The 20,984-nt window shown below is 40.5% G+C and overlaps 1 protein-coding gene across 10 annotated transcripts in view; it reads left to right on the top strand.

Moving 5' to 3' along the window:
* Positions 1 to 2,222: 2,222 nt before the first annotated feature.
* PTPRM (protein tyrosine phosphatase, receptor type M) overlaps positions 2,223 to 20,984 on the top strand; it is a 455,758-nt gene continuing 436,996 nt past the window's right edge. For 7 of the 10 annotated variants that reach the window (XM_027882060.1, XM_027882059.1, XM_027882057.1 and 4 more), the window contains exon 1: positions 2,223 to 2,657. In XM_027882060.1, the coding sequence (XP_027737861.1) occupies positions 2,585 to 2,657 (73 nt within the window). In that variant the 5' untranslated portion in view covers positions 2,223 to 2,584. The remainder of the gene's footprint in view (positions 2,658 to 20,984) is intronic. The other 3 variants (XM_027882064.1, XM_027882063.1, XM_027882061.1) reach the window with 1 other exon arrangement.

Here is a 20,984-nt window from a genome sequence, read left to right as displayed (position 1 = left end):
AGCTGTGGATATAGACAGGGAATTTTTGATTTTCTGTAACACAGTCGGGGTTGAGAGTTGCTCTGTTGGGATTGACAATGGCTGACCAGACATACAATTTTATGTGTGTCTGGGCATCCTGAACTGAGAGAGGTCATCATTAGCATACGCAGTGGTGTAACTGCTTTTTTTTTTGATTTTTAGTACAGACCTACTAGAAGACACATTTTAAAGTTTAATTTACTGTTGGTTATTTATGAGATTTGAGTTTTTAAAGTTTTTTAGTTACAAAGGTAGCACTTTCAAGACTACCTAGAGTTTCTAATTTTTAGAAACTATAACCACACCTTTTAAAGAACATACAAAATACATAAATTATGTAACAAGGAAAAAATTACAATTAAAATTTAAAAAAAAAAAACCCAACTTTTATTACGAAATACCCCTAGGTTACCAAGGCTTTGGGGAATTGAGGGAACTTTTTCGGGGGGCGGAGGGGAAGGCTGTGAAGGTCCAGGCAAACAATAAACTAAGAGAAGGCTCACGATTCAAAAGAAAAAGTCTGACGTCAGGAAACACAACAATTAATGCTATTCTGCCCCCTTGCGTTAACTTTTGAGGCAGCTGCCGTACCCTCACACATCTGAAAGTTCATGTCCCGTCGCAAAGATTGCGTCACGTAACGGATGCATTACCCAAAACACAATAGAGCAGCGTCCCTAAAACAGCATGGCTGGCCGATCCTGGGAATTATACAGCTGTGTGCCTAAGTTTGAAGATAACGTGTTGTATGTAAAAATAATATAAAATATGCACAAATCATTAATATGTTGTAACTTGCACGACAGTGTGGGGGATGGTTGCAATTTTGACTTCAATTGAAACAGGAGTGAAGTAAGTTAACTATATGTAAGAGCAGCATGGAAAACAGAGGACCCGTGCTGGAGAAAAACGAGAACCTAGAACCTCAAACCCTTAATTCCAGCATTATCTAGATTCTTGTTTTTACTGTTTTATTAATAATCCACATGGAATAGGCAAGGTATTGAATTTGGCCACAGCTGCACTTGAAAGAAAAAGCTTTCATAGAAAGCGTGAGCCAACAAAAATATTTCCACTTCTAGAGCCACACTTCAGAAAGAAGTGGTTTAAAACCAGCAAACACATCCTTGCAGTGCCATGGACACCAGGAGCCGAAGCCCCAGTGTGAGGACGACTGTCAAGAGGCAGTGTTTCATAGGTGACGTGGAGATCACTGCCAAAAGTCACACGCTGCAAATAATGAAAGATAACTGCCATTTTAATGTGATTTTATTTCCATCATCCACTCGCTAACCCTGCCAATTCCTGACGTTATTCTCACTCGCAGAAGTAGGAGCTGCCCACGTGTCTTGAGCCCGGGGCCGGGCTGGGCGATCTCCAGAGGTCCCTTCCCGGAGCGCTCCGGAGAGGCCAAGGGTCGCTGTCACCGAGAGCTAAGCAAGGCGCTCAAGTTTTATGAGCTGCACCCGAATGCAAAGCATTTAATTTACAAGACAGTGCCTCTCCTCGCCAACCCGGAGAGCCCATTTACATCTCAATTTTCTCTCGGTATCAGCCGAGCGCTGTGCGGGCAGGGCTCTTACACTTGCGGTTCCCCAGGAAGGCTGAGTGGCGGCCTCCAACTAGTTCTTCAGACAGACTCCAGACCGCCTGTACAAACAAACCGAAGCGGTGATGGAAAGCCAGTGTTCTCCCCCGCTCCTGCGTTTCCCGTTCCCTGTCCCGATGCCCGGAGCAGCGCCAGAGCGGCGGGGCGGGGGCGAGTTCGCTGCCCCGGGGCCGCGCCGCTCGTCCCCTCGGGGCCCCGTCCCGGCGGGGCAGGTACCCACGGCGGCCACAACTCCAGCGCCGGCGGCTCCGGCCGGGGCCGGCCCGCGGCAAAGTTACCGAGATGCGTGGCTTTTTTTTTTTTTTTTTTTCCCGTTCCTCTTTATCTTCCCCCTCCTCCCTCCACTGTCCGCGAACTTTCGACATCGCCTTGCCCGGCACGGAGCCACCTCTGCAAAGAGAGCCGCGCTCGGGGCAGCGGGTCGGGAAGGAGGTTCGAGCGCGTACCCCCCCTCAGGCGACAGCCGCCCCCGAGCTGCTGTTCAGCGGCGGGTTCCGGCCACCTCGCCCTCTAGCGGGGGAGAGCGGCGGCGCCGGCGGCTGGGCGTGACTTTCCGCGCTCCCTTCAGCCCGCCCGCCCGCCGCGGGGGACCGCGAGTCAGTCAGGGAGCCGAGCTGAACCGGGACTAGCGGCGGCGCCGGCCGAGGAGGCTCCGGGATTAAGGGTGCCCCCCCCGGGCACCGGGGGAGGCGAGCGGCGCCCACCGGGGCAGCGGCGCGGCCGGAGGAAGGCAGACGGGCGGGCGGCCCGCGGCCACTTCGCACCCTCTTCCCCTGCCCTGAAGAGCGGACGGAGGGCGAGGAGAAGGAGAAGAGCCCGCGAGGCACCAAGTGCGGGAGTCCGGACGCCCCCTCCTCGCCTGCCCCACGGACTGGAGGGGGGCGAGAGGGGCGCCTCCTACTTTGGCAAACACTTTGGCACTTTGCTGGACCCGGAGCAGGAAGGGGTGGAAATATGGGGAAAGTTGGAACTTGCCTGGTTACTTTGGCCGGACTTTTGCTGGCAGCGGGAGCGCAGACGTTCACAGGTAAGGAGTCGCCTTACCCCTAGGCAGCCCTCCCGCGGGCCCGGCGGCGAAGGGGCAAGGGGGGAGCGCTGCCACTTCGCAGTCAGTGGGTGTTTGGTTTGTTCTTTTTGTTTTCTTCTGCCTTTTTTTTTTTTCTTCCCATCCCCCTGACGGGGTTGACACTTCGGAGCCGCTGTGTTCCTAGGGTGGAAAAAGTGTCCGGCGGCGACGGTGCCGGGATGCCGTTCGGTTCGCGCCCGTGCGCTTCGATGGAAGGGCGAGAGGCTGGCGGGGCTCGGGCAGCTCCCGGGCAGGGCTGGAGGGACGGGCGGGACTCGGGCTCTCCGGCGTTTCTCCGTCGCGGACTTCCCGAAAGTTTCCCGCTGGCCCGGCGCGGGGGGCAGAGGGGCGAGGTGAGCCGCCGCCGGCCCCCGGCGTTCCGTCCGCAGCCCTGTCTGGCGACGGGGGCAGGAGGGCTGGCGGTGCTCCCGGAGGGGCCGGCGGTGCCTGCCCTGCCTGCCTGCCGGTGCCTCCGCGCTGGCCCCCGGCGCTCCCTGCCCTCGGCGCTGCCCGCGGGTGCGGCCGAAACGCTGGCACAGCCGGAGGTACAGCCCTGGCCCCGCGCTTTCTGCAGCCCCCCCAGATCGTCGCCCGAGAGGGCAGGGCAGAAGCTGCCCTCGCCTAAGCGGTACCGGGGATGTATTACCCGGGGAACAGCACGGCGGAGTGCCCCATCAGCGGCGTTCCTCTCGTTCCCCGAAGCCTCGGACCTGCAGATGGTTATCTTGGTCTCGAGCCCCCTGCCTGCACCCCTGTCCTATTTATATGTTGGAGAAACGCGTAATTTTAGACAAAAATTTGGATTGTGAAATACTCCTGTGCGCTTCACTGCAAAGAGTAACTCCAGATTTTTTTTTTGGCTTGTTTTGTTCCTATCATGAAGTTAGTGCAACAGAAAAGCAGTTTAAATTGAAGACATCTGGTCTTCAGCTCATGTGAAGTGTGCTTTGATCTGGTGGGAAGTATTATTTGTGACTCCTTGTTGCTCAGGCTGCAGAGTAGTTTATATTTTGTACATTACATGTTGTTTCTATGCAGCACTGTAGCTAAAGCAAGTTTTATGGCTAGGAATTGGTGGTCTGTTTTAAAACTTTTGAAAAAAAATTAAAAATTCTGGTTTTTGTTTGGTTCCAGGGACCTTTTGTGTACATAGCTGCATTTCCCCTAGTTTCTTGCCAGCATTTTTACTGCAGACGAGACAAAAGATCTCTGAGCAGAAAAATGTTTTGTTCCGAGGTGATATATAACAATGATGAAATATTTCCCAAACACTTCTGTTAGGATGAAGCTATGCTCTGCAGTGAATTATGGAATTGGACTCAGTTAAATTAGCCCTATAACTCATTAATGTTGAGAGTCTAGTGTCCAGACTTCAATGGGAGCTCTTGGTTTATTAAGATAAATCCGTATAACTCATTGCTGACTTGAGTGAACTGTGTTTCTTCTTGTTTAAAGTTAAGCTAGGGCAGCTCTTCTGTTTCTGTGCTGATACTATGCTAGGGTCAACACTGAAGTGCTGTTCACGTTGCTGAAGAACAATCCCACGTTAGTGTTTGATTTGTATCTGGTGTATTCATTTCCTTTACACACACTTTTGAGAGAACTGTGCCATAAACCACAAACAATTCACAGGTGACTCGTGCATATAGGCTTTTTAAAGGTGCGATTCCATACCTTCTGAAGTATTGAATAACAGAGGCTGCAGTTCACACACTGTAGTGAGGTTGGGAAGTATGGCATGGGGTGCAGAATCTGCCCTGTTTTCTCCCTATGTGTGCATATGTACGTGTACGTTACATATTGACTGTGAAGATTACTGTGAAGATGCACATAGAGAATTCTTTTTTTAAAATATTGATTCTTGGCACTAAGAACAAAATTGACGAAATTCCCATTTTTGTACTTTACCATATCAAGCGTGTGCCTGAGTGTCATTTTGGCTTGGGGGAAAAAAATGCTTTTTCTTTTGTTAAAACCTTGATGCATCAGTGTCATAGAAATTAAATGACAGGAAAAAACCATCCTGGAGTTGGGTAGTTGTCTTTTGTAATAGCTGTCCCCTACTGCAGACGGGAGTTATGTGACTAACCAATAAAAAGTTTAAAAGCAAACAAAGAAAAAAGAAACAAAACCAACTCCACACACGTTCTAAGCAAAGAATAGCAGCCTGTGAGTTAAGTAATCTTTGGCATTTATAGTTCCATTTTTATTTTTATCTTTTTCTAAACTGATGGATTTGTTTTACAAAGATTGGTTCTAACATTATGTTCAGCTATTGTTTTATTTGAGTTTTTTATTTAGAAAATAATCTTACTTAAAGATCAGATCTTGGCTTTTTAAGGCCTGGGAGATTTCAAGTAATCTTTTGAAAGCAGCTTAACAGTTAATAACAATGAGATTTTCTCTGAGTCCTTAAATAAAGATTTTAAAATTCTGGATTCATCAATTCAAGAAGCAAATGATCTCATGAATTTGAATTCAAGAGATGTTACTGAAAACATTGTCTTAAATGGACAATGATGCTTATCCTAAGTTTTTAAAAGTAGCTAGGCTCTTTCTGCAAGATTAGTTTTGGGTTTGGGGTTTTTTAACTATTTTTTAGTTTCTTTCTGAAGCACTGTAGCACACCTAATTTATCTGGTTTTTGTTTATAATTTTAGCATAAATGTTATTAAGTGGTTCTGTGTGAAGACTGAATGCTAATATTACAAAAGTCTCTGAAACGTGGTGTTCTGTCATAGAAAATACCACCTGACTCCACTGTGTTCCTTCTTCCACCTACTTGGTAGATTATTCAGGCTAGGGAAAGCACTTCACTCCTGTGAGGGATTTAGGTCAAACACAGAGATGTGGGAATTTAGAAGAGACATTGTAAACCTCAATATTTGGCCTTGCCTAAAATGAAGGGTCTGAACTGTGTTTATGAAGTCATCATTCAGATAGATGTAAATTTACACAGGGCCTGAGTTCTGAAATTGATGATGCTTGCTTATAAACAGAATCTGACTCAGAGAGGACTATTATTAGTCTGTTATATTATCATTTGCCATGAAAAGCATCAAGGTTGTATATTATCTTTCTTCGATACTGGTTTAAAAAGTTTTAGTTTTTCTCTGAGAAGGAATGAGGGATGGATGGACTGACTTATAGTGCTTTTGTAATGAACTTTGCACCAGGACTACTGGCAATTACGAAGAAAGAAACAGGAGGAAGGGTTCTGTACAAAACTTGAAAGTTATTTTTCCTAGTGACTGGTAAAGGTTTTACATAGAGAATAGGAATCCTCAAGCTATTTCATGGATTAAAATTAAAAACACGAAAACTTGCATTCTAAATAAAAGTTGTGCCTTAGATTCATCTGTTTAATTTTTGGGTGTAGGCACTCTAAAAAGAAGGATCACATTTTCCAGAAAAGAGATGTAAGGAGAAGTTTGACATGCTGGAGTTGAAACTTACTGTGATCACACTGATGTTTGGTGACTGCAGAGAAGGAAAATGAAAAGAAAGAATATAGGTTAAGTCTTCATAGGTCCTGTTGTAGCTGAAATGAAGTTCCTGCCAATGTCTAGGAAATAAGAAGTTTCTGGTATAATTAACAGTGTTTAAAGAGATTTCTCATAGTATTAGGTTCTCAGTTTGAAAACCTTTAATAGCTATTTTGATCACTTCAGAGCAAAGATCTCCATGTGTGGTTATATCTCATTTTAACGAATTCTGCTTTTGTTTGCATCGTTTATTTCACCTGTTTTTCTTTCTTTCTACCCATCCATCAAGTCTGTATGCCTGCACTTCCTAAGGGAAGTAACATATGGTAGTGAAAATGCAGCTTTATTAGTGGCTGACGCAGTTGTCAGCTCATCCAGAAAACTGTTCAGCTAAAGTTATAGCGTGGACTTGGCCTCGCTAAACAGTGAGAGCTGTGGGAGAAGATTTTCAAACCAAACTTCCTGCTGTTAGAGATTTTCGCTGCTCCTATTACAGCTGCTAGGTGAATAGGTGAATGTCTTGATTTGTGTTTTACATCAAAATACTCCAGCAAATTAATGGAAGCATTTTGAAGAGTCAGCTTCTAAATTTGGTGGGATTTAACTTTTTACAGTTAAATGAAATACAGTTTCTGTTCCCCTGTAAACTGGGAATTACTTAAGAATGCTTCAGGTAAAAATGAGTCTGGGCTTTGGAAGTAGCACAGTTCATCGAAAAAGAAATTGTGTGGTGGGTATGTGAGTTGGTTTTCTAAATTTATTTTATTTAGCTGTTCTGCAGCTAAATAAACAGTTATGAGCAGCTAAATAAATATAATGAAGATAGTAATGAAACCTCATCAGAAATTAAAAATAAATCCTACAAATTATTATAAGAATGTAATAACACAGAGGGGGGGAAATGCTGTGGTGTTTATTTGGTCTCACAGTTTACCAGTCATCAGAATTAATGAGGAAAACAAATCACAGTATCCCGAAACAATATAACAGCATATAATGTATGAAAAAATAATATATTTAGTGCTCACAGAAGTTAGATTGACAGCTAGAGAGAGCAAATCTTCAGGCAAATCACAAAATGTGTTAGGATAGGGTGAGCAAGCTCCTGAACTCCATCTCACTAATGTCATTTGAGTCTTGACCTGAAGACGCGTGGAGGTGGTTTGTTTTTCCTGTGCGTTCACTCGTGCACTGCGGTGGTCAGTGAATATGTCAAACAGCCTCTTTGCTGGTGGCCAGGGAAGTTTTACATATTACTGCTGAGACCATCTGTTCACTTTGCATTGTTGGATTCAGCTGGGGAAAGATAATAGGTGTAGACTTGGTGGAACAAAGTCCAGTGGTGTTGGGGGGTCAGGACCTGTGAACTAAACCTGTGTTTTACCCGTTGCAACTTCTTCCTGAAGGAAATGCTATTTTGAGAGGGTTTTTCAAACTTGTTAGTATCACTGTCAAGCACTTAATTTGAGGTAGCTAAATCACTAAGTTTTGAAGATGTTTCCCCTGGAAGTGACATGTAATTATGAACCTTTCAGCTCGCATTTATGGCTCTTGTGTAAAGAAGTAGTAGTTCTGGAACTTTTCACAACAGGAACAAACTGTTTGTAAATGTGTGAATGCAACTGAATTATCTGCTCAATTTTTTAAGGAAAAAATTAGTCTCTTCTTTATTTAACTTGATTTTGCTGATAACTTCCAATTCTGTATTTCTGATGTATAATATTATAAATGTGTTAAAGAGGATTTCAAGAAACCATAACCAATTTTTAGCATATGGTCATATATTTAGGAAAAAATATAAAATTCTAGCGGTAAATTTTCCTATGTCGCTCTGTTGACCCAGCTGTGTTCAGAGAGTTCTGCAGTGTTTTTCAGTTTTGCCTGCTGTGACCTGCTGCTGATCACTAGGTGTAGCTGCATCTCTAAATCCACTTTTCTAAGCACAGAAAGAGGAAGGGCTATAAACTGGGCTTTGTAAGAATATAGATGTATTTGGAGCTGGGGAGGTGTGAAAATAGATGATGGATTTTTGTGACCGAGAGAATTTCAATCCATAGTGGCTTGTTTGCATCAATTTGATTATAATACAAATGAACTTTTAATTACTTGTAAAAAGGCTGATTTCAGTATTCATCACAAAGACACATGAATGCTCTAATATGGCAAAAGTACACAATAAAATGCAGGAAACTACAAGGATATTGTCAGTACTTTCCTAGTGTTTAAAGTGCAAGAGTTATTGCTGCAGAGATCTGATAAGCTTTTCTTTAAGGATCAATCAAGATGATTAAGATACAACCTTAAGTGTTGTGTGAGCATATGTCTTCTCACAACCTATTAAGAACTTTTCTCTACCATTCAAAATAGTTATCTTCAGCTGTGATGTTGCTGTCGGTGGAATTCTGTTTTACTTTTGGCATAAGGTGTTGTGTTGTTCTTTAAGCCGTGTGACTTCCATTAATGTTACGAGGAGGTTCAGAGGGTAAGGTCCCCTATATGCTTTAAAAATGTAGGAAAGACGTTTTTGTGCCCAGATTTCTGATAGTAAAAATTAAGGTGTATTTATGCCTCTAGCACATACTCATGCTTAGGAGCTACAGGGAATAGTAAAGAAGCATCTAAGCCAGAAGTGTTTGACTCAACAGTGACTCTTCGCTGCATAAAGAGCAATGGTAAGAGGGGAAAAAGAAAGTAGTGACCACAGTTGTTGAGACAAAACCATGGCAGTATTAACAAGAAGCAGGGTGTTGGGCGGGAAAGATGAGAAGGAAGGTGTAACATTTGCTGGAAAAATGGAAGAAATGGAGGAAAAAAGCTCAAAAAACCCAAAGTCTAAAATAAAGCTAAATTACATTTGGAAAGCAAAAATAAATTTATAATTTTTATTATCTTACTTTTGAACACATTTGTTTTTAATGATATATTCAAGGCTCGAATATGCCTTCTGACAGCTATACATAGCAATAGTTGATTATCTTTACATATATGGTTAAATGTAATGATGTTAATGACTCTTTAATTTTTTTTCTGTGGAATGGTCTAAATACAAGATTTTGCTTATGAATGTGTTTGGTTTTCCCTTCCCCACCCCCCACATGTAATCTGCCCTGATTTAGAGTGCAGTAAGTTTTGGTTAGGGTTTTTTGCAGGGTAGATTAGCTTTTTTATACCTCCCTTCCTTTTTCTTTTTAATCTTCTTCAATGTTAAGCTATTATAAATATCTCTTAGAACATTTTTTGTTAATTACTAGAAATGTGGTTTTGCTCTGGAATAACTAACAGCTAATTACCTCTTTTATCACTTTAGCCCTTCATCTTTTGGGAGAATGAAATAGATTGTGGCATGCCTATAGTAGAGCAGGGTTTTTATTTGACACCCCCCTCCCCCATGGTTTTTGTTTGGGGTTGATTGTTTATTGTTTGTTTGTTTGTTTTTTGGTTTTTTTTTTTTTTATGTTTAAGGCACAGTTATTTTGAGGAAGTTTTCAGGAAGATGGTGCTTTATTATCTTGAATCCTATCACATATTTTATCCTTAACTTTAAAATCAAATATTGTTTAAACTCTATTTATAAGTAATATAGTGGATAGAATATTTTTGTCAGTGGCCCTTTAATTCCTGTAGAGCATAAAGGTAGGCTGATTAGGTGAAAGGACTGTTTAGTTGTGCTGATAAGATCCTAACATAAGATTGAGGAGGATATTACAGGACTTTCTGTGCACTTTCAGGTGGATGGATAGTGGACCAGTAACGTAATGCTTAAGGTTTTGATAATAGGGTTGTTATAGATAAAAGAATAGAGTGGCTATTCACATTTGTTCTTCTGGTGAATATACACTAGACTGAATAAATAATTTCCATCCATGATACCTGCTCCTATCTACTTGTATACATGCCTGTAATCTATGCAGTAGTTTGTATGTCTGTGTCTTAAAGATTAAGATTCATCTTGATGAATTATTACCCATTAGCAGACTCTTGCATTTTTCCTAGTGTTCTTGCTGCAAAGGTAGTTGCAGGGGAGTTACTTTTTTTTCTTTCCTTCTTTTCCCTCTATGGTCAAACAATTCCTTATTTTGGGAGCTGATGCTTCATAATTCTTCTATTGCTGATACAGTAATTTGTGACCAAGAAATGGTTATCTACCTGCACTTTTTAAAGTTTTAGTTACCAAGCCTACATAGTTTCTGAGAGCAGATTTTTTGAAAAAAGAATGTTACCAGGTTCTATCTCAAGCAGAGGCTGAGGTTTCCTAAAGGGAAATGATTTTCTCTCAGTGGAACTTTCTGAGCCTGGAGATTTTTCTGATTCCACACTGGGATGGCATAGCCTAATGTGAATCACACCCCTGGAGCACAGCATGAAGACAAAGATACGTATTTTGACTCCTGTTGTAGTAGTTGCTTAGTGATCAGAACTCCCACAGAGGTGTGGGAGACCCGGATTTAGGTCTGTGCTCTGGAATCTGACTGTGACATGGGTGAGGATCTTCATGGCCAAATTTTCCTTTCTGTTCATTTTATGGGGTTTTTGTTTAGTTTGCACTGGTAGGAATTTCTTCCCTTCCCCATCCCCCATAGCTGATAAATCTACTAAATTTCAATTAAAAAAAAAATAAAAGAAGGAGTATGACAGTTCAGAACCCCCCGAAATATCTAGAGAAAATCTACAGCAGTCATTTGTCACCACCTGTAGCTTTAGTTTTCCCTAGAAACTCATCAAAGTGCTTAAATACTGTCACATGTTTAGGAGATGGAGAGAATTTTGGACATTTCCAGGAACCATAGTTCTCAGTGGGGTAGTTCCTATGTTAATGACAGAAAATTGCTATAGCCTTTTTTCCTTTAATGTTACCTTTTCTGAATTCTGCAGAGTAGGTGAAGATTATTTTACAAAGCTCGGCATTTAACACTTTAATATAAGCACTTTACATAACACATCACTTAAGCTGTTTTTCTTTTTAACTTCTGCAGAGACAGCTTGATACTGAAGTAATTTCTCAGTTATGTAAGATATATTGATGTCCTGGTAATAATTCTAAGGCACTGTGCTGCTGATGGCCTTTTTATTGTGTCTGAGAGATGTCATCTTGATTTGGTGCTAGCTCAGGAGAACAAGCAACTTCCTAAATAGGAAAGAAATCTTTTGGGGTTAGGTCTGTGAGTGTCACAGACCTTTGGTTGAGAAACCAACAAAACCAAAACACAATTAAAGTTAATATTTATTTAAAACCTTAGAGGTTGAAAATGCCAAATGGAAGCCTGTATGTTGCCCAACACTACTACCTCCTGTTTATAGTGACAGCAAAAACACGTGCATTGAAGATCACATATAAAGTTCCTGAGGTGTGTTTTATTTATTTTTACTTCAGGAGTTGTTGTTAGAATTGCCTACATAAATCTAGGCTAGTATGGGATTTATGTGAATTAGCCTAGAATTTTCATTTGGGGATTGGGAAAACGCTGGGGTTTGTTTTATTTATTTAGGAGTGTTTGAGACTAGCGCACACCCTTTGGAGCAAATATGCATTGAAATTACGTAGGGCCCAGGAGCCTGAGACTGGTTGAAATGCACTCTTGACAGATAAAAACCTGGCTTCTGCAGCAGTCGTGGACCAACAGCAGATGAGGATTGGGGCTTTTAAATGAGTCTTGCAGAAGCTTCAGAGCTGGATCCTTACATGTGCAATTGCTCTTCAGAAAGTTTGTCCGCTAGAACCTGTTACTTCTTTGCATCCTGAAAATTGGGAAGTTAAATGTTACCCGTGTTAAAAACTTTACATGGCCACAAAAAGATGTATACATAAAAAGCCTTAAAATGTTCTTTTAAATTGTAGCCCAATATCTAGAATAAGATTGTCCATGCAGGGAAATGACATGGAAATAAACAATTAAGAATAATATTGCTCAGCTACTCCTATTTTCAGTTGTAGACAAACATGCTGTGGTGCTTGTGGATGGATTGACTGGCCGATCGTTGCTGAATGTGAAATTCAGCCTTATCCACCTGTACCTTCCTCTGTAATATAGTGGACTTGGAGTGTTGGAGAGCAAATAGTAATTCTGACTAGTAGGGGTGAAGCATATGTTCAGACTGAGAAGTTCAGATAAAGACCGTCTGGGCTTTATCTAGCTGAATGGCCAAGGTCACTTCAAGGGGAATGCGGGAATGTAAATAATGCATGCATGGTCTACTGCATTTGAAATTTTTTCTCTGATTTCTGCAGACAAACAATTGAGCCTTTGGAAGTCTAAATTTTTATTTTGAAAGATCTCTGTAATAACTTGGTGACAAGTGGAAATGGAAAGCAGAACCAGTAGAGTCATTCTGGCATCAGTCAGAAACTACTTTGGAGGTTCTTGTTACATGTGATGGATGCAGCTTAGACTGCAACATGGAAATCTGTGTTTTTAAAGATATAGCTTACCTGTCACTTCCATTGCATCCATTGCAAAAAATGGAGTCAGTTTCTTGTGTGTAGCCCAAACTCAAAGACTTTGCAATGAAAACTAACTGTGTTTTTGAAGACCCCAATTTCAAAATTAATATAAACTTGTGGTTTCACGAATTGGTTCACAGTAAGTCTCCCCGAGTCAAGTAGTATCTCACAGGCTTGTTTGCTTCAAATCAATGCACATAGTGGGTGGATCACAGTTTCACAACCACAGTTTGGGAACCATTCACTCTCTGTGAGTGAGAAATCTCACTTTTCCGGAACTCACTCTGTTAAAGTCTTCACTAACTGCAGACTGTCACGCTAGATTTGCAGCAGTGAAAAATTAATTCTTGGTTGTATGCCAGACTTAGATGATGTGTATTTCTGGACCTTTGGGAGCAGAACTGCAAAAAAATTGGATCTGTATGCTTGAAACTGGCATTGAGCAAATATGTGACATTCACCAGCAGCCACATTCCCATTATTTCAGTGCTTTGACTCTGCCCAGTGGTCTAGCAATAAAAGAAAGAATTAGCCAATTATAGTAATCCGCCAGAGCTGTGTACTGTGGAATTTCGTGCGGAGGAAGAAGGAGGGTTCTTACCTGCTCACAGTTCTAAAATTGCACTTCAGTAACATCTATTCCACAGCAAATATCATACATATTTAACAAAGCTGATAACCACCAGGCCACTTTCTAAAATATATTGCTTACCTGCCACCTCCTGTGCTATCTCCACCTCCTTTTCTCTGTTGATTTCGGCTCCTCATCACTATGTTGAAACAAATAGAATCATAGAATGGTTTGGGTTGGAAGAGGCTTTAAAGATCATCTAGTTCCAACCCCCCTACTATGGGCAGGGAACCTTGCACTAGAGCAGGTTGCTCAGAGCCCCATCACACCTGGCCTTGAACACTTCCACCTACTCTTTCAGTTTGAATCCCTTCCCCCTCGTGCTGTCACTGCAGTTCTTTATGAAGAGTCCCTCTGTGGTATCCTTGTAGGCCCCATTCAGATACTGAAAAGCTCCTAGGAGGTCTCCATGCAGCCTTCTCCTCTCCTCAGATAATTTGTGTCTTCCTCTGCCAGCTCCATCCTTTGGGCAGCAGTGGCTGAGCTGAGGAGAGAGCTGAGCCTGCAGGATGGTAGCTCTGATGGGGATATTCTATGGATATGGACCACTTCTCTTGGCCTTACAGTTTGGAGACCTACGTGCTCATTTGGAGAAAGCCCCAGACCCTCTAGGGGGCTATGGTAAAAGCTTGGAGATATAATTCCTTACTGCCTGAGTAGAAGTCATACCAAGGTAGGGGGTTTCGCATCTTTTTTTTTTTTTTTTTTTTTAAATTGAGACAAATAAGACCAAAATGGTCCCATGCGTGGGCTAACACACATGCCAGCAAAGCATGTGCTTATGAGGAAGTACTGGGAACAAGTGAAGTTGAAGTCTTGCTTTGCACTGAATGCATTTACACTGATCACTTGATAGGAACAGCAGGCAGTGCAGGTGGGGAATGAGATACAGCAGCCAGATCTAGATTTCAGACCAGATGGACATTGTTCATAATATTATTTGGGTGTGAATGATTTTTACTAGAGTGTGAAGTAAACTGATGAAGGTTTTGTTTGTTTGCTTGTTTTTCAAGCTAAAAAGAGCTAGCAATGCTGGCCCTAATTATACAAACACAAACTCAAAACCTCAAGATGAATACAGTCCATTTTGGGCATACTGTGAAAGTAATTACAAAAAGCTCCTGTTGACATAATAATTGGAGGTAAATCAGGTGTTAACACAAGTCAGCACGAACACACCAATATTGGCTTTTGGTAGAAATGTAGTTACACATATAGTTTTTGGTAAGTTAGAACAGCACTTTTCAGACACAGCAATTGAAATTTTAGCTGCTTGTAATGAGTGGGATTTTTGCCTTTTTAGCCTACCTCTGAAAATTCATCTGGAAAATTTTTCTGTGTGAACAATGTGCCATTAAGTAGTATGCTAGAGATATCAGTTATTTTCTAAATCTTTTATGCGCTTTTGTGGAAGAAGATGATGAAGTATCTTTTATTACATATGTTCATTCTTAATAGATAAAGAATAAATGTTGTATGCAAAGATTTGGATAACAGTTGCTTCTTTATTCAAATATTGTGGTTAAATGTTGTAATATAATATCCATAACCTGGGTTAACTTGTGTTTCGTCCATGCTGACATGTTAATTTTGGCCCTTGTTTTTATGTGCACATCTAATTCATATGTAGTCTATTCTGCACTACCAGTACATATTTTTACCGGCTAAAATTATGCTTTAAGATGAGCTCAAAAGTTCCCACTCTGTACTTACTATGCAAATTATTATCGTGGTTCCCATTGATGAAAATTCAATATATGAGAGGGTGCTGGCCATGCTCATATCATTCTGTAAAATGCAATATATGTTCACTTTAGTAGAAGCTGAAGTGGTCTATTAAAGCATTCAAGTTCTCGCTCCATATTGAGAGCAGAAGATTCCTTCTTAATCCTCATATGGCTGATGTCTCTGCTGGAGTGTTAATAGATAGTCTAATTTGTGAGCTAAATTACTAATTGTATTACGAGCCTAAACCTTATTAAGCCTTTTGTGTAGAATTAGATCACAGAGCTTTGGGAAGCTGAATGCTGGTTGGGTTCTGTCTCCTCTCTTTAATGACAGGAGCAAGTTTTGCTGGCGTCTTTTCTTCAGTTACGTAGCTCTGAGACTGCAGCTGATTTCTTTTGCTAGCTTCTACAGTATCAACAGAATCATGTTTGAAAAGCAGGGTGACTTTGAGAGTAGGTCAGGGTTTCCAGTCATGGGCCCGCATATCCGAAAGAAGTAATATTTTGTGTTTAGCTGAGGTGAGGTTATGATTGGGACTAGAAAAGGATTACTCTGATCTTGTATATACACACTTTGCAGGTCCAGCTATGTGGAAGTTGTTGAAATGGTTCAAAAGCTTTAAAATGGCTCTTGTTATATAACAGGATAATGAATTTCGTGGAGGTGTGTTCCTGTAAGGTGGATGAACCCTTAACTGCAACAAATCACTTGAGTTGGATTTTTATTTCCGAAGATGCTCACTACCCACCTAGAGAAGGAGCTACTTCTCTTATTACTCAACTATGTGATAGATTTCATAAGCAGTCCTCAGTTTGTTTCTGTGCAAATCAGTTTTTTTACAGAGGTGATTCATGCTCCCAGTTCTGACTTTGCACTGGAGTCAGCCTGCTAATGCAGCCTGGTTCGGGATGGAGCTAATTGCCTCCAGCAATGGATCAGTAATAAACAAACAATGTGGGACTTAATGGATTTTGACATCCCTTGCGATAAATTTTAATGTTAATGTGGAAGGTAACTGTGAACTATTGTGTCTTCATACACGAATATTGCACCCAGGGCAATTAATTTTCTTTTAGTGAATATTTACAGCTACCCCATACATTTTCCTATGTTTACATGAGATAGAGTTGCAATGACATCGAGTTTTACGGTATACGCTTTACTCTGTGCACAGTAGAACTCTTAAGCTGTTGTGAGAAAGTAGTCTATTTTGCATCTGAAACTATCAGAGCCCTGTATGTACTTAATGGCTTTGCAAATTAATGCCATTTGAAAAGCATGGATAATAAATGACAATAATAGGCTGTAAATCTTATATTTTTAAAGAGCTTTTTCTGTTTCTATTTCTGCATCACATGTAGTAATGTGCTTTCTGGAGTATATTAAAAAAAAAAAAAAGGTGTCTGTCCTAACAGAGAAAAATCAGAGGTTTCTGTGTTTTATTGTAGCATGCAATGCTGCAGTGGACTTAGTGTTTTGAAGTTGTTTTCGATCAGAATGATGTTAGGTTCTCTCAGCCTACACACTGTGTATTATGTTGTGGCAAGTAGAGCAGCCAAAAGTTATTGCCAAAAGGTAATTGTCTTCAGGTGTGTTCTGTAGAAGCTTGAATTTGTTAGAAGTTTCTGAGTAGCTCCCAAATCTATTTGCTTATTGAAGTATTTTGGTAGATGAATAGTTTTTTGAGAGAGTTTTTGTATGTTTTTTAAAAAAAATCTAGCATTTACTTAATCAAATACAGTATATCTTGACACCAAAACTTAAGAGCACTAGATTCTAAATTTCTGCTGAAGAGGGGAAATCAGGCTGAAAATCACAATTGAATTTCAGCCTGAAACTCTTACCTCACTTTTGGTAGGAAATGCAACTTGTACTGACATAGATTTGCAGGTGAAATAATTTTGGGATCCAGGAACTGTTAGAACTTAAATGTTTTTACATACTTTGTCAGAGGCATGGCTAGCAATAGAGTAACTGTACCAAATCAGGCTACTGCTTCTATAGAAGAGAATAATGCAGGTCATTGAGGCACACACTTTATTAGAAAGGATGAACTAATGTTATAAACTCTAAAGGCCTATCCTGATGTCCTGGGAGGGACTAAAGGATGTGCATGTATTTAGTAAGTGACTTCCTTCAACTCTAGACTCTGTGCTTAAAAAGTACTTTATGAAGTGTGCCTTTCTGCTCTGATTTTTTGTGAAATAGTCTTGGTAATTTTCATAGTGGTTTTTTCATGGTTTTGTTTTTTCCCTTAGGATGTAGAGTGGTAACTGAACATCAGTAACACTCTTATGGTGGTTTTCCTCGTATTGTTTTTGTACAAGAGGCCAGGATCCTATAGAAAATAGTTTGGTCTTTGAATAAATTCAGTTTGGTTCTTTTTATTTCGTTTATTTTCCCTCTAAATAAACTTTTCCAATTATGAGAGAGGGATGGGTGGACAGTTGAGATAACCTGCTTTACAGTGCTAATTACGGTATATATTACATATTAATAGGGAACTTTCTGCTGCCACAGGCAAAATCTCCCAGTGGGAGGTACAGGAGAAAGCTGTTTCAGAAGCAGAGGGCGATGGAGAAACCTGGCTCTGCTCTTGTGTGGCAGCACGGGAATTTGTATTGTTCACTGAAGCTGGCGGGGACTGCTCTGACAGACCTTTGCTATGGAAGCAGCTCGTGCTGCACCGGCTCAGAGAGAACTGAGCTCTGAGCTACAGAATTTGTTCCAGAAGTTTTCCAGGGATTACTACTGCTGTCACTGCGTGAAATGTAGGGACAGTATGTGCATGGACACGAAGCTTTATGAAAGCATTGCAAACTAAGAGCTTTTCAAGGTACATTTAGTTGCAGTGCTTTTCTGCTTAGATTGTTTATGGTCTCCTATATTGCATTTATGCCGTGGGAGTTTGAGAGCTGTGGCCTTGGTGTTTATTCCTAAAGGAGGGAACACTTGTATATTAAAAAAAAAAGAGGGGGAAGTAAAAAGCATAACTGTGCGGTTGTTACGTTAAGTGAATTTTAAAGCTGGTGAGAAGAGGCATTCAGAGATGAGAATGCTTGGGGGAAGAAATGAAAGCACATTGAAGCTGTTTCCCCTTGAGGGCTTTAGGCAGGATTGAGAAGAAGTGGTGCATACTGAAGCCTTGTTTATAGTCTTTCACTTACTGTTAATAAAACAGGGATGTTCTAAAAGGTTTCCATAATTAAAATGCAGTCCTTGAGTATAGTGCATTTTCAGAGCAGTCTAAAATCCTGCTGCCTCTCAGACTGCTTAAATCATTCTTTATAAAAAATGCTGCAGTGGACTTAGTGTTTTGAAGTTGTTTTTGATCAGAATGATGTTATAAATGTTGGTTATTGAATAAATGAAAATAGAACTTACGTGGAGGCTAATAAGTGTACAAATTGACTGGTTAGTAACTAATTACCAGTAAAGAGATTGTTTTTGCCCTTTTTTTTTTTTTTCTTATTTGGCTGAATATTAATACATCAGGTTTATTTCTGGAAAACAGCAAGTTTTAATGGTCTGACAGAAATTAATAATAAAAAAGCTAAAGAATTAGCATAATAAATAATTATTGCTTCCAGGGTTTTTATTGTTAAGATAATAAAATGTTAAAAAGCAAACCACTTGAGTAGAAAGTAATTGCACTGACAAGCACCACACAGCTAGCATTCACAATAAAGTAAACCTTCTCTCAATGTCAACCTGATTTGCTATCCACATAAATGCTTCCTCACATTATGGAAATGTGCATTTTCTATCAACGGAAAAGAATAAAACTCTAGGCATCTAATTAATCTTGTCTGACATTTGATTTCATACTCAGGTTAAAACATGAGGCAGGTGGGTCTGTTTTTCCCCCCCCTCTATGTGCATGACCACAGGCAAATCTCTCCATTAATGTCAAACTGCATCTGTGTGTCTGTGCCTCTGCCACATGTCAGTCATTAATGCATTAGTGTTGTTTGGATTTGGTTCACATGCACCAGTTTTCTTGTCTGGAGGGCTTGGTAATTAGGGAACTGCAAGGCTTCAGCTCTACATCACAAGCGTTTCACCTTGACCCTCCCTGTAAAGGAAGAGGGACTGTACTGTATGGGAGAAGGATTAGAAGTGGTAATTTGTAGCATTGGGAGTTTCTGAGTTGGTATGATCAAGAAGAAGAAAGAAGAAAAACCGATTTGGCTTTGACATTTTTATTGATTGAGAGTGCTCTTGTTAAAGACAAGGAACTTTTAATAGTGCCTAAATTTATTACCTGCAGTAGTTTAGACTTGTTGATGGCAGGATTGTTTTTCTAAAGTGCACCAAAACACTCAACAAAACTACTTAGATGCATTATGGGTATTTTATTTTCTGAAGTTCCAGCTAATGGTTTCTGCCAGAGGCAGTGTGCAGCACTTGAAAATGTGGTGGGTTTCACCTTGTATGCTAAAACCTGTGTAGCTGTTGTATTTTTACATACCTAGGCAATACAAACATTTCAAAGGACAGTTAAGAACTTAGGTCCAAGTAGGAAACTCTGTTCTTAGAAATAAAAATAATAGTAGGTGAGCCATTTCATAGTTAAAAGGAAGTTAGAAAACTGAAAGATGTCTTTATTAACATAGTTTATATATTAAAATACTTTCCTATAGTGTTTGCATGCAAAATCCCATGGCATTTGCCATATTTGCTTATGAAGTCAAGAAGCATTAGGAAAAATCGATTTTGTTTTGTTGGCTAAATGCAAAAAATAAAACTATCACTGATGAAGAATGTCTGATTCTGGTTTTTTATTTGTATTTTTTGAAAGTTAAGTTTTAAGCTTTTAAGCTTTTGTTTCTAGTGTCTGTCTCCTACATAGTAAGTGTGTAAGTATGGGTGAAATGGTTTCTCTCTGCATCTGCTGGGCTGGATGCTGTTGGAAGAAGGGGTGTACTGCATGTCCTCGCCATAGCTGTATTAGCAGCCAATTCTCAAATCACTTACTAGAGGTGCTGAAGAATCCTTAAAAAAACCCAGCGTACTAGATCAAACAAAAACGTATATACATATACAACTTTGATGTTTATGCCAAATTGGTTTATATGAATAGTGTGTTACCAGAAGTTAATAGGCAAAAATTGCAAATGAGCTGTGTTGTCATTATGATGAGCGCTGCATTGAGGAGATAGCTCTTTCACTCATCACCTGCTTTTGAGCAGTGACAGGTAGAATCTGACGCCAGAGGAATTAGCATTTAGACCTAAAAAGAGACTGACTTTTGGCCACTGTGGCTTTCACTCTTTATTGTGTTTTGACTGTCTTCCTGTAATCTTGAAAGGCAGCCTCACCAGATGGAGATAGAAGATGGAGCCAGAAAATGCCACTACCTGCCAAATGAGGCTCGACTGTGAGGTTTTTGCTGTCAGCTTTTCCCTGCATATTTCTTGATCGACTTTGCCTTCAAGAAGCAGTTCTAGAAACCAAGAGGATGAGAAGTAACACAGCTTTGGTCCACACTTACTAGATTTCTCCACCTCAAAGAATGACTATTGCTGTTCTAAACAGCTTTTCAGAGATTGTGAAATGTAGATGTGGAGTTGGAGAAATGCCTTTCCACTCAATCCCCTGCATAGGTAGAAGCAGCAATTTTTTTTAAGCCATCAGTTTTTTTTTACTTTTCATTTGTGTGCTGCAGTTTCTTTTTAGTCACTTTTGGAAGGGTTTAGAGTCAGAGAAAATTAAAATAGGAATAGTCCTCTGTGGCTTGTCATTGCCTGCTGGGTGCTGTGAGAGTTAACTTCAAAACTAAATAGTGTTGCTCAGGTTGTCGAGTTGATTTTTGAGCTCTTCAAGGATGGAGGGAGGTTCTACAACCTCTAGGTTATATGAACTTGTAGAACAGAATATGAGCTCTAAAAATTTTTCAGTAAGTTACAGCAATGCTTTTGTACACGGAAAAATATTTCAGTGCATATTAAAACATAAAAGGTAAAAGTTACAGAATTTTTTTGTAGGCTTCGGAATGCTCTGTG

This window comes from Empidonax traillii, unplaced genomic scaffold (assembly GCF_003031625.1).
Source record: "Empidonax traillii isolate 1590-97213 ecotype Southwest subspecies unplaced genomic scaffold, ASM303162v1 scaffold100:size1405979, whole genome shotgun sequence".
Classification (NCBI taxonomy): Eukaryota; Metazoa; Chordata; class Aves; order Passeriformes; family Tyrannidae; genus Empidonax; species Empidonax traillii.
This window is presented reverse-complemented; position numbering and strand designations above follow the sequence as displayed.